The sequence below is a fragment of the Myotis nattereri genome, assembly GCF_964212035.1.
Source record: "Myotis nattereri genome assembly, chromosome: 2".
NCBI classification, from domain to species: Eukaryota; Metazoa; Chordata; class Mammalia; order Chiroptera; family Vespertilionidae; genus Myotis; species Myotis nattereri.
In genome coordinates, this window is record NC_138076.1 from 37,529,646 (window position 1) to 37,543,217 (window position 13,572).

The 13,572-nt window shown below is 38.3% G+C and overlaps 1 protein-coding gene across 1 annotated transcript in view; it reads right to left on the reverse strand.

Annotated features, from left to right (window-relative positions):
* Positions 1 to 3,250: 3,250 nt before the first annotated feature.
* The window catches only part of BIVM (basic, immunoglobulin-like variable motif containing), a 34,595-nt gene continuing 24,273 nt past the window's right edge, over positions 3,251 to 13,572 (reverse strand). Inside the window, exons 7-10 of the mRNA XM_081082487.1 lie at positions 8,694 to 8,826; positions 7,030 to 7,116; positions 5,913 to 6,009; positions 3,251 to 4,920 (exon numbers count right to left, since the gene is read on the reverse strand). Coding sequence (XP_080938613.1) covers positions 4,627 to 4,920; positions 5,913 to 6,009; positions 7,030 to 7,116; positions 8,694 to 8,826 — 611 coding nt within the window. The 3' untranslated portion in view covers positions 3,251 to 4,626. The remainder of the gene's footprint in view (positions 4,921 to 5,912; positions 6,010 to 7,029; positions 7,117 to 8,693; positions 8,827 to 13,572) is intronic.

A 13,572-nucleotide genomic window follows, 5' to 3' on the forward strand; every position in this document is an offset into this window, starting at 1 on the left:
TGCCCGGACCCTTTAATACAGTTCCTCATGTTGTGGTGACCCCCAACCATAAAATTGTTTTCGTTGCTACTTCATAACTCATTTTACTACTGTGATGAATCGTAATGTAAATATCTGATATGCGGGATGTATTTTCAGGGGTCACGACCCACAGGGTAACTTAAGACAATGCACCAAGTGTCTACTTGCTAAGGTGACCACTGCTTTCTACGTGCTTTCTCGGCATCAGGTCTCCGCCACTTTGGAAAACTTTTTTTAAATTGACTTTAGAGAGAGGGAGAGACAGAGGAACGTGGATTTGTTGCTCCGCTGATGGGTGCATTCCTTGGTTGCTGCTTGTCTGTGCCCTGAGGGCGATGCAGCCGCAACCTTGGACTATAGGCTGGACGCCCCTGCCCACTGAACCACCCAGCCAGGGACTTGTGAACATGCTTAATGCTGAGAATGTTTCACTCGAAGCAACAACAGAAAGGTGGATGCTTTGCTGGCGTTTTTAAGTTAACATTTGTTGGATAACCTTGTAGTCACTAGATAACTGGTAATAAGATTGAAAGCCTTAACCCTGGAAATATAGTTTATTTTTCTCTGGCATTTAAGATTTAGTGTTCCGCCGCTTGTAAGTCAGAAATGAGGAGAAATGAATTGCTAGGTGAGTTCCCGGGAAGTCAATGCCTCTGAAGACCTCAGGCCAGGATTCAGAGCCTACCACACACCCCATTATAGTCCCGGGAACAGTTCAGAAATTCTGTTTCTTCACCTGTAGCTGGGATAACGCCAGGCCTGCAGGGCCAGAGCTGACTGTATGCCAAGTGCTTACATTAGTAGATACTCAATAAATGATCGCTTGCCCTGGCCGGTTTGGCTCAGTGGATAGAGCGTTGACCTGTGGACTGAAGGGTCCCGGGTTCGATTCCGGTCAAGGGCATGTACCTCGATTGCAGGTACATCCCTAGTGGGGAGTGTGCAGGAGGCAGCTGATCGATGTTTCTCTCTCATCAATGTTTCTAACTCTCTATCCCTCTCCCTCTCTGTAAAAAAAAAAAAAAAAAAAAAATCAATAAAATATATTTTAAAAAAATAAACATACCTTATCCCTACTGGTTCAGAATTGAACTGTTGCAACCAGATTCAGAATCAAACGGCAGATAATCCCTAGAAATCAGCCTTCGTTGTATTTTACAGAGATTAATATAATTGCCTATTCGATTTTTGTCTCCCTCTACAGTAGACTGTGAACTTATTGAGGCCAAGCACTGTTTTGTTGACTGTTATATCCCCCACTCCTGACACTTATCAGGGATTCCATCTTATTTTCTTAAAAAAACCCTCTTCAGCTTCCCCTGAAGCTCTGCAGCGCCCCTTGCACCCAGCGGGATGAATTTCCTCCCAAGGCAGGAAGACACTGTCCCGATCCCACCCGAGCTACGTAACAGCCTGCGATAATGGGCTGAACTGTGTTCCCCTCCAAAGTTAAGGTGAAGTCCTAACCCGCAGGAACTCAGAATGTGACTGGATTTGGAGATAGAGACTTTCCAAAGTGGATGAAGTTAAAATAAGGCCCATTGGGTGAGACTGACCCAATCTGACCAGCGTCTGAAGCAGAGAGACTCCAGGGGAACGTCCACAGAGAAAACGCCACGTGAGGACACCCGAGAAGGCAGCCATCTGCGTGCCAAGGAGAAAGGCTCAGGGGGAAGCAAACCTGTCAACACCTTGATCTTGGGCTTCCAGCTTCCAGGACTGTGAGAAAACCAATCTCTGCTGTTTAAGCCACCCAGGTTGTGGTGTTTCGTTGTGGCAGCCCTAGCAAACTGAGATCCCCTGCTACCGTGGTCAGCAAACCATGCTGCGAGCCACATGCAGCTCTTTGGCCCCTTGAGTGTGGCTCTTCCACAAAATACCACGTGCGGGCGCGCACGTACAGTGCGATTGAAACTTTGTGGCCCATGCTCAGAAGTCGGTTTGCCGACCACTGCTATAATCTTAGGCAAGTTTCTTCACCAGTGAGAGTCTGTGAATAAAATGGAGATGCCACCATCTTCTCGGGGTTGTTCCGAGGTCAGCGATTTAACATGAAACAACCAGTGGATAATAGGGCCCAGTTTGTTAAGTGAATGGCTAAGGGAGACAATGCTATGGGTAAAACTGAGATACGGAATGTCATCACATCCTAGAGCACCTTGCCTGAGCCCGGCCAGCGTCCAGAAGGCAAGTTGGAAAGTGTCATAGCTACTGCACCAGCTTGGCCTAAGGATGGGGACTAGTACTGGGAAAAGAAAGTTTCAGGATTTTATGTAAATGAACATGTTTTTTTTTTTTTACTGAGAGCTGGGGGGGGGGGGGGGGCGCGGAATAAGCTATTGTGGGCATGTGAATACTATCACTGTTTTTTAAAACCAGAGCACATTTCTTAAAATACAAAATATTATTTTGAAGGATTAGCAACTAAGGGGTGTCTATCTGTTTTATAAGCCATTAGCTCCTTGAGATGCTGTTTAATGGGCTCTCAAGTTTCCGAACAGCAAAATACACATCTTCTAGAGTAATAGCAAGCACTTAAATAGCAATTCCTACCTATACAGCACTGTTCTGAACACCTTATATGTACTAACTTAATTATTCAAAACCATTTATAAAATAGATACTATTATCCCAATTTTACCAATGAGGAAACAAGCACATAAAAAATAATCTTAATTTTCCCCAAGATGATACAGGTAGTAAATGCAGAGCCAGTATTTGAACCCTTAATGCTTCTATGGACACTCCTAAGAGGACTTGACCAAAAAAATAAATATGACAGGAATGTTACTAATACTGAAAGAGAAGTGTGGAGTAACGTACAGATTGTTTCTGGAAATGTCTCTGTAAACTTCAGTGTGCTCTTGATAACTCAAACTTATTAGTGTCACTGTATTCATTATTTTATGTTGCATTTGTCTCATTTCCTCTTGGCTCTTTCTCATCTCTGAAATACTCAAACTAAATTAAATTGCTGATATTCAACCACGTTTGACCTACAAAATTGACAACTTCATTTGTTTCAAGCTAATAAGAATTAAGTTTCTAATTTCTTATCATAAAGTCTTATAGAAATCTAAAATTATAGTCAATGCATATTATTCCATTAATTAAAAAGTCATATACGAGATGGTTTCTTTTAACACACTACTAGACAGAATTGACAAATTATGTACTTCAAACAAAATTAGAAAACACCCTAAAACAAAGGTTAAAACATTCACATGAATAAAAGTAGAAAACAAAACTTTATTTGATGAAAACTTCGAAAAAGTTCCAGTATGAAGTAACAAAATCAACAACCTACAAATCTCTTTCAGTCCACTGCGTTTCAAGCAAAATATTCCCTTCAGAAAAATGACCATTTCATAATATATATCCTCTTTTGTAGGCTTACACATGTCTGAGTGGACAAATGGATATAAAATTCAAAAGAGAAAATAAAAATATTTAAAAAATAAAAATCTGAGCCTTCTCCTTGAGATGTATTGCAATATGGTTACCAACATATTCAGCATCTTGTAATAATCAAGTTACTGATTTGAGCTCTGGAACAGCCTCTGAAATGAAAGAACAAGAGATCCTAATCCTTTGTGAGTCACGGGTTGATTACACAAGAAAAATTGACAGTAAGTACAGAGGAGCTCAAATATATGAAATCCACACTTTCTGAGCTATTTAACACTCGCTTCAAACAACTAATTAATGTTTTAAAAAAGAAAACAGTTCAGAGTGTGGAATATGGATAGTTGCCCTCCGAATGCATTTTTAATGCTGTTATCAATATATGACTCCATATTGAAGGACTAATCAAATACCAGATCTCATTTCACAGATTACCATGGATATAGAAACTACGGATGCCACTTGTTCTTTTACTGAATGCCTAAAGCAGATTGTAGACCTCAATAGTCTTTCAAGACCTAAAGTTCTTGTCAATATTTGATAGTAACATAGCAAGTCAAGAAAGTCAAGAATATCCTGAAACAATGTATTAGGTCACCCATTTGCACCAATAGAGAGGATTAGTTTCTTGAGTCTTTTTCTCTTTCGCCTCTTTATTGAAAATCCTGAGAAAGTTAACCAGGAAACAAATGAGGCAGGCAAGATACTGCTATAAGGGAAAGAATGACTAGATTCACTGAATAATTTTAAAAGAGCTTTAACCATGACAGAAAACTAGAAATCAATAGCCCCATTTTTTTTAAGGGCAGATGGTACCTTAGGAATAAAACTATCTGCAACAAAAGTCTTGGGATCAAGTCATAATAAATCCTGTCAAGCTTAGCTATTTCAAATTGTGATGTTATTAAGTAAATTTGTATCTGTGTATACATAATTGTATTGGAGTTTGTTAAGTTGTCCAGCATGTTTATATACCCTTAAAATGTAAAAAGTCAATAGTCTGTGCTTATCTGCTTATATAGCTGAAATCACCCATTAGAATCATATACAAGCTTATTTACTGGAGAACTACAAGGTTATGTTTTGTACCACCAGATCTGTTCCTATTTTAAGTTGACTTAATAAAATCTTCTACTGTCTTAATACAGTCCTGTACAGACCACTGTGTAACATGAGGAGTTTTTCAGTACCCAAGCATAGTCAATCATTCCCACCATAATCACTGTAACCCTGGTAGCCACTGTTCCTTCTCTCATGGATACTGGACATCTTTTTCCACGCTGAGTCCTGATGGAAACTAGCACTGAAAGACCGGCCCAGGCGCCCATGATGCTTCTTGGAGATATTGTCTTCACTCTCAGATTTGGCAATTCCCTGGCCATGTGTTAGAGGTTGTGACTCTTGTCTAATGGTTCCAAATGGAAAGTTCCAAAGGCCAAACCTTTGCCAGCTAAGTCTCTGGAATGCTATAATACAATGCAAATTTCCCCCAACCTGAGAAGGAAAAAAAGTTGGGTGAAGAAAATGATGGGAAATGAATTTCCTATGAATTCCCTTATATGTTCCCCCTTCATCTGCCTCAGAACAGTACATATTCTTTCAGACATTATCAGATCACATTGTCCTGCATTTTCCCTGACCAGCTGTCATTACAAAACTATTACAATGCCCACACCCTTGTCAATATTTGATAGTAACATACTAAGTCAAGAAAGTCAAGAATATCCTGAATCAATGCATTAAGTCACCCATTTGCACCAACAGAAAGGATTAGTTTCTTGAGTCTTTTCTCTTTGCCTCTTTATTAAGAATCCTTGGACAGTTAATCAGGAAACAAAGGAGCCAAAACACCTTGCCCTCATATGCCACTCACATACACTATAGCCTCCCCTTCTGCCTAAACACCATCATTCCTCTTCCTCTTACACTCTTCCTTTGTTAGTAGGATTATATCAATGGGCTATAATCCATAGAATCTACCTTTGTCTGAGAAATACCCCCAGCAGTCTTGTTTATATACATGGCTCTGCCCCAAGGCCACAGTTAATAGGGCTCAGGAGTGAACACCTCAGATTTGGCAATTCCCTGGCCATGTGTAGGGCCAAGCTGCACCAAGACTACAGAACTAGGCCTGAGGCAGGCCAATCTCAGTATAGGCTGCACATCTCAAAGAGAGACATAAAGATGATGATCATCATCATCAGGAAGTAAGTAATCAGACAAAAAGCCAACAACATATAACTTTCAAAAGAATTACAGACTATCTACTTGGTCTCTGTTGACATTCTTTTACCTGGTACCAGGCCCTTATGAATCCAGGCTACACTCCTTGCCCTTTTGTTTTTAACATACCCATGTGTTCTTAAAATAATTTTCACTTTTCTGTCGAAAATGTTCTAAACTGGGTTTCTATTATTTATAATCTAGAGTAAAATATTGCATTTTGGCCAGTTGGGAAATGCCTTCACATACAATGGTGTTCTTACCTTCTTGGTTTTTCGATACTGCAGTCCCCTCTCCAAGTGCCGGATATCTAGAAATTCTGGATTTTGAGTATTCAGATCAGTAACAATATCTGCCCACCTATAGTTAAGAAGGAAGAATACAAAGCACAATTTTAGTAACAAAATACCACTGTAATGAAACTTTTCACATGAGCAATATTCTACAATATTACTGTGGCAATAAGTTGTTTATCCCAGGATTGTTCAAGTTCTAATAAACTCTTGTTTTTATGACAATTCTGTATATGCAACTATTGCCAAGGTTCTCAGTTTAAAAATGGTTAGTCTCCCTATGAAATAAATATATATCAACCTATTAGACAATATTCTGCAGGCTAAAGTAGAAACAGTCTACATTTCCTTCTTAATTAGAGTCAAATGCATTTCCAAAACACTTAAAATTGACATGCCTTTATTTACAAACAATATGACTGTGTGGAAAATCCAAAGTAATTACAAACTGCTTTGTATTGCAAAACTATTAATAGAACTAATAAGTGAATTTGGCAAAGATGCAAGATTTAAGGCCTATATAGAAAAACCAATTATATTTCTGTACACAGTCAGAAAATAACAGAAAGGGGGGGAAATCAATTTACAATAGCATCAGAAAATACACTTAGGAGAAAATTTTAACAAAATATACATAAAGTCTATATTGAAAAATACAAAATATTGCAGGAGAGAAGTTAAAGCTCTAATTGCATGGAAGTATAGTCTATATCAGTGATGGCGAACCTATGACACGCGTGTCATAGGTGACACGCGAACTCATTTTTTTGGTTGATTTTTCTTTGTTCAATGGCATTTAAATATATAAAATAAATATCAAAAATATAAACCTTTGTTTTACTATGGTTGCAAATATCAAAAAATTTCTATATGTGACACGGCACCAGAGTTAAGTTAGGGTTTTTCAAAATGCTGACACACCGAGCTCAAAAGGTTCGCCATCACTGGTCTATATTCACAAATTAGAAGACTCCATATTGTTACGATGTAATTTTCTGCAAACTAAACCATGGATTCTATGGATTGTATTTCAATCAAAATTCCAACAGGCTTTTCAGCAGAAATTGAAAAAAGGAAGTTAACATACTTTTTACAGTGAATAGCAGGATGTTTTCTACTTGATTCTCCAATTAAGATCCAATATTCTACTTCTTGTGCTGAGAGGGGACCCCTGCTAGATTTAAAATACATTCACAGTATGTTTAATAAAGGTCATTTACTCACTTGAAAATAGTGCTTCAATTATATATTAATAAAAGACATATTAAAGCTTATAGATATTGGAGTTTGGGATTGAGCAAATGTCTGAACACAAAGAGAAAGCATAAATTAAATGTTGGTCTTGACTTCTATAAAATCTAGGGCTAAAAAAGCTGACATATACTACCTCTCAGCATCTAAACAGGGGGGAAAATCCTAGCATGCTCTGAGAATTCTTCAGCTACTCTTCTTTTACTAGGCATTTAAAAAGTCTCAAAAGGCATCCTAAAAATAAAACCCTAAAGCAGCGATTCGCCTGTGGAACTTTTAAACATACTGATGCCCTAATCCTTCCCTGGGAAATTCTAATTCAGATAGGTCAAGAGTGGAGCACAGCCCTAGCTGGTTTGGCTCAGTGGATAGAGCGTCAGCCTGTGGACTGAAGCATCCCGGGTTCAATTCCGCTCAAGGGCACATGCCCAGGTTGGGGGCTCGATCACCAGTAGGGGGCGTGCAGGAGGCAGCCGATCAATGAAACTCCCTCATCATTGATGTTTCTATCTCTCTCTCCCTCTCCCTTCCTCTCTGAAATCAATAAAAATATATTAAAAAAATAAAAAAGAGTGGAGCACAGGCAAGGATTTTCACAATTTGAAGAGCATCTCAGGTGATTCCTAGATACAGGTAGGGGTGGACAATGCTCCTCCATAGGGTACAAAGTAGAAGTACCTAGTTTTTCATGTTTTGCATGTGATAGATGTCTGGAATAAGGTGACACTGCAGGGTGAAACCACATAAGAAACAACATACCTCACCTCCAGAGAGATGAATAAAACATTTCAGGATCTGGAGAAACCAAGTAGTTTTTCTCTTACCCAACATTCACAAATTCTATGTCCAACATCCTGCTTCTCCCAGCTGGATCCTGCCTGTCTCAGGATCCCCCCACAACCCTCCACTCTTGCCCAACTCCAAATGCCTTGAGTGGGATACAAAGTTCACATGGCGCCCAGTCTCAAAGAACCCATCCTATCCCCTGATGACCAAGCCACATTCTCCCAGCCTGAGTTTCAGGCCTCTCTGAGAGGAGAGTGCTACCTCTTCTTCCTCTTCAAGAATGCCAAAAATAAACAGAACAAAAACAGAACCTTAGCTGGGTGAAGAAGACCATGCCTAGCAATGCTTTTACTAAAAGTATCCACGGCCTCTGTTTCCACCATTCTCAAATAGGACTCTTCTTCCTTTGCTTTTTACTATCCTGGCATTACGTCAACCAAGCATGAAGAAAACTTGCTAAGGAGGGGAAAGAGTACTAAAATTCAGTCGGCTTAATAAATTAATTTTTTAAATAAATAATTTTGTCAAATAAACAGAATTCAATCAAATGCAATTCTGCAAAAGAATAAGCGCAAATGTTTACAGAATAATATTATTTCATATAGGAAAAGCAAATCACTAAGTCTTCCAACTTCTAAGCACTAAATATGTCTTAAATGCTTCCTACAACACATTTTATGGCCAGGTATCCATGTAACATACAGAAATGCTTACCTGAATGCTTTATTGGCTTTAACAGGGGTTGCTTCAAAGCCAATCGGACAAAAGTAATGATTCTGGCAATGATAAATATAAGCCATGGATTCATCTTTTAATCCACGAGTTAACTTCGACAAGGCCCCTGAAGCTGCAATAAAAACAAAGACAGAAGGACCATGAAGCACTCATTATCCATGCTTTATCCAAAGGACGCGTTAACGACTGAAAGACAGCGAAGACATTACTGGGAACACACTGACATGGCTGGGGGGAAATGAGAAGCTACTGATGATACCAAAAAAATATTAATGAATTTATTTTCAGCTTCACCCTTCAACTGAAATACAGGAAAACAGAATAGCAAACTAAAGAACTGAAATATGCCTTGCTTACCAAAACCTTCTAATAACACACATACTTGTCTATGAAATTTAATTATCGTATATACCTAGTGCATATAGTAATGGTCTCAACTTTTCTGGTTGAGTACATCTGTCACTAGACATTTCTGAATAAACATGCCCATTACAAGCATTTTTGTTTATAAACTCTGTGCATATACTACTGTACTATTACGTGTTTTTTTAAAGATATACAAAAAGTATGAATTTTAAATTAGATTAAAATATAGACATTCTAGTATGTTCTTTCCTTACCACAATGGTCAGCTCTACAGTGTGTACATCCCAGTTTGATGGCCACTGAGATATAGGAATATAGATTCCAGATGATAAAGTTCTAAATATGGAAACTTCCTCTCACTAACATACAGTTTATTCTTTCTCCAAAAGTTATACGGACTGGAGGAGCAGCTTTCACAAGATAAGAATACCAGTAGAGGCAGACAGGTAGTAAGTACCAGGGCGTCCTCTTATAATTGTTCCTCCTTGTATACATCCCATGGCTATATTATTTGTGAGCTAATTTCAAAAGAATTACCATAAGCAACAACTTTTTACCAGCACTGAACATTTAAAGCCATTAACTGAGATTTCAGTATCCTGCATCTCCTAGAAGAAACTAAATTATTCATTAACAAATAGCCTATTGAAACTGGAAATCCTAAAAATAGTTGAAGTAGATGAAAGCTTGCAAATAATGGTTTTTCTCTGATTGACTTTCTAGCCAGTAAAGTAGCTAAAGAACTCTAAGAACTGCAGGTCAATGCACACAAGTTATGAGTTCCACAGACACAATAACTTTTCTGTCTTAAACTCTTCTCTAAGGTTTCATCCATCTTTCCCATAGATTTTTGCCTCATGGCCTACCATCAGAACATACATGCATGGCAAGGTAGTCTTTTCTGCTTAAAATCTCTATTTTATAATGATAAACACATCTTTCTTTTGGGGTTCTCCTGGCAATTTAAAACTTGACACCCAAGGGAAGCTCTAAATGAAAAATAATAACTAAAATTCAGAAGATACTCAATATTTCATTTCCATAGCTGAACTTGATTTGCAGATAGGTTCTAGGATAGTGAGCAAATTTAAGTACATAGATTTAGACTATGCATAAATTCAATAAATCCAAAAAATGTTTATGCACATAACCAGTTTAGGAAAAACTCGAGATATTTTAAAAATTGTGGAAATGCCAAATAAAAAATTTTCCCAAATGACTAAAATTGTAATGAAAGGACTTGTATATAACTTTTCAATGGAAATCTGTGTTTCACACCTTCCTTAAGTCAGATGGAATACAAAACAGCTCACTTCTTTATTGTGACTATGGTTAGCAGTTATTTTTTTTTAACACATATTTATTGAGTCCTCCCATATGTGAGGCACTGTTAGACAAGAGGGAACAGGCTGGGTTCCTGGCCTCATGGAGCTGACTGTCCAGTGGAGGACACCAACAATAAAATAATTATGGATGGTAATTTGTGATTGAAGTGAAATAAATAGGGTGCTGGCTTAAAAGAAGGCTCAGGCATCAGACTTTAATATTCAGTGATGGCTCCTTGGAGGTGATGGCATTTAAGCTGAAACATGAAAGATGAGAAGGATATGGGGGAAGTGAAATCTAGGGGACAGAACAATCCAGAAGTAAACAACAACCATATTGTATCTTTCACAGACACTGTCTCATTCTGAAGACCCACATAGTCTTGTGAAGTAGGTACTTGCAGTAGGCACTGGATTAGCGATTAGTTTAATGTCTTGGAATGTATTTCAGATTTCCAAGCTCTTGATAAAGATAACACCTTTTAGAAAGCCTACAGCAGTTTTCAAATTTGGGCTCGCAAGGCTTGTTAAACAACGGATCAATCGTGCTTGGCCTAGTCAGTCTGCGACGGGGGCCAAGAATTTGCATGTCCAGTAAGGTACCAGGTGATGCTGATGTGGGTCTAGGGGCCATATTTTGAGAGCCACCAGTCTAGAGTTAAGAGGAAATCTTATTTAACTTAATTCAGTACGCAATTTATGAGCACCTACTAACTATATCAGGAACTACAGGAAACAAAAAACAAATAATAACACAATATGTGAAGCTGTCCTCATAGGAAGGATAAAACAAGTAACTTTAATATAGGGCAGAATAAAAACACTGCCACAATAAAGGTTTGCAATTCAAAGATGAAAGTGCACATCAGGTCTATGGAATCAAGAAGGGGTGGCATCCAAGATGGAATGATTGAAGTGGAAGGATTTCAACAATCCAGGCAGAAGAAAGAGCATGAGGAGAAAACCAAAATCACTGGAGGGGAGGGATATAACCAGAGAACATCAAGTAGTCTAGTTTAAAATACAGGGTATGACAGTATAGAGAGGCACCCCCAGAATTTCAGGGCAAAGTCATAAAAAGATCATCCTTTGAAATAAATGATAGTAAATACAGTATTAAATGCATTCAAATGGTCATCCAATAAAATAATTCCATTTAGGACAAGACATATAAATGTGTTACATATGTAAACTAAATTCAGAACAATGTTCACTCCAGACCAGAGTATATCTAAAAAATCTGAAATTTAAGCAACAAAGCAGCCACTACAAAATGTACAGCCCTAATTTGTATGGTATAAAGAAAGGCGAAAAACACATCTAGAGTTAGCTGGCCTGCAGTATATGTCCTAATCAGCCAATAAGAGAATTCTGGTATCTCTGATATTACGTTTATCACTCTAAGTTAATATACCAACATTCTGATATTCACTGAGTTTAGTATGAGTTTCTTCTGTAGAGCTTGATCATCTATAGAAGGACTATAAAGAACTCTAGAACAACTTATTAGAATATATTTTTACACCTTGAAAGACAAGAACCAGATTTTATAATCCACCAACATAATTTCCTGCAAGGCTCTTATTCCCTTGAAAATATTTTAAATACAACTGGGAAATGTAGGACAGCAGTGGAAGGCCAACCTATATTGGCTTTGAATGATGCTAAAGTATTTATGCTTTAAGCAAGCACTGGAGAGCTCTTTAAAGAGAAAGAGATCTATTAGCACTGCACATTAAAAAGATTTATCTGGCCTGTGTCTATTATGAATTGGGGAAAATCAGTGGATGAGGAATATGAAAACTTAATGCAAAGTCCACCCGAGATGCGCTAATGCACTGCAGTAAGCTGGCAGCAGTGGTCCTATGAGGATATGCATGAATTATTTGGGGGTTGGGCAGAGGTAGCTATTCTCTGTGAAGCAAAAACAATGAGTTACAATACCTACTGGAAGAATAAAAATGCACAAACGTTAGTATAATTTTTAAGCTAGCTGATTAAAAATGAATCTAGACTTCTGTGGCACAAATGTTGGTAGCTAAGTGAACCAACAGTTTAAAGCTGCCTGAATAATAATAAGTGAATAATAATAATAATAATAATAATAGTAATAATAAGTAAAAAATAAGAAGGGAGCCAATAATTTGAAACTAATGTTGACAACTTCTAACACAAACTGTTATTGTAAGTAATTGCATCTCTGGAAAACATACTTCAGTGCATATTAACAGCAAGATCTGTTAATTTTGTCAGAATCCCTGGATTTTACTTTTATTCCATGAGTGAGCTGAGGAAATGAACATGTCAGCAAGAATGGGGGTGTTATAAAATCAAAGAAACATAGTCCCCCAGAAAACATAAAGTCTACTGTGGAAACCAGGCCTAATGGCCCTTAAAAAATAACTGAAACAAAAAGAAGAGATACATTTCAAGGTACCTTTTTTTTTTAATATTTTATTGATTTTTTACAGAGAGGAAGGGAGAGAGATAGAGAGCCAGAAACATCGATCAGCTGCCTCCTGCACATCTCCCACTGGGGATGTGTCCGCAACCCAGGTACATGCCCCTGACCGGAATTGAACCTGGGACCTTTCAGTCCGCAGGCCGACGCTCTATCCACTGAGCCAAACCGGTTTCGGCTCAAGGTACTTTTTAAATGAGCAGCAACAACTGACCATGGTTTTCGCTAATGCATATCCCAGAGACAAATAAGAAAAGCCTAATTCTGCAACTCTTTCTTCCATAATGAGAGAACAGAAAAGACTTTTGCTTGACACACGTACCACTCCTCCTCTGAATACAATCAGAAGTTCTAGGGCAGTGGTTCTCAACCGTTTGGCCCTTAAAATACAGTTCCTCATGTTGTGACCCAACCATAAAATTATTTTCGTCGCTACTGCCTAACTGTAATGTTGCTACTGTTATGAATCGTAATGTAAGTATCTGATATGTAGGATGGTCTTAGGCGACCCCTGTGAAAGGGTCGTTCAACCGCCAGAGGGGTCGCGACCCACAGGTTGAGAACCACTGTTCTAGGGTAACCTGTGTGAGGTCACAGGGCAACATAAGGAATCATAGGGTTACTAGGGGCAGTCTGTGATCTAGGAGCTGGGCAGACTCATTAAAAAGATGCAACATGATATAAGGGCTAATGTGCCAAATGCCAC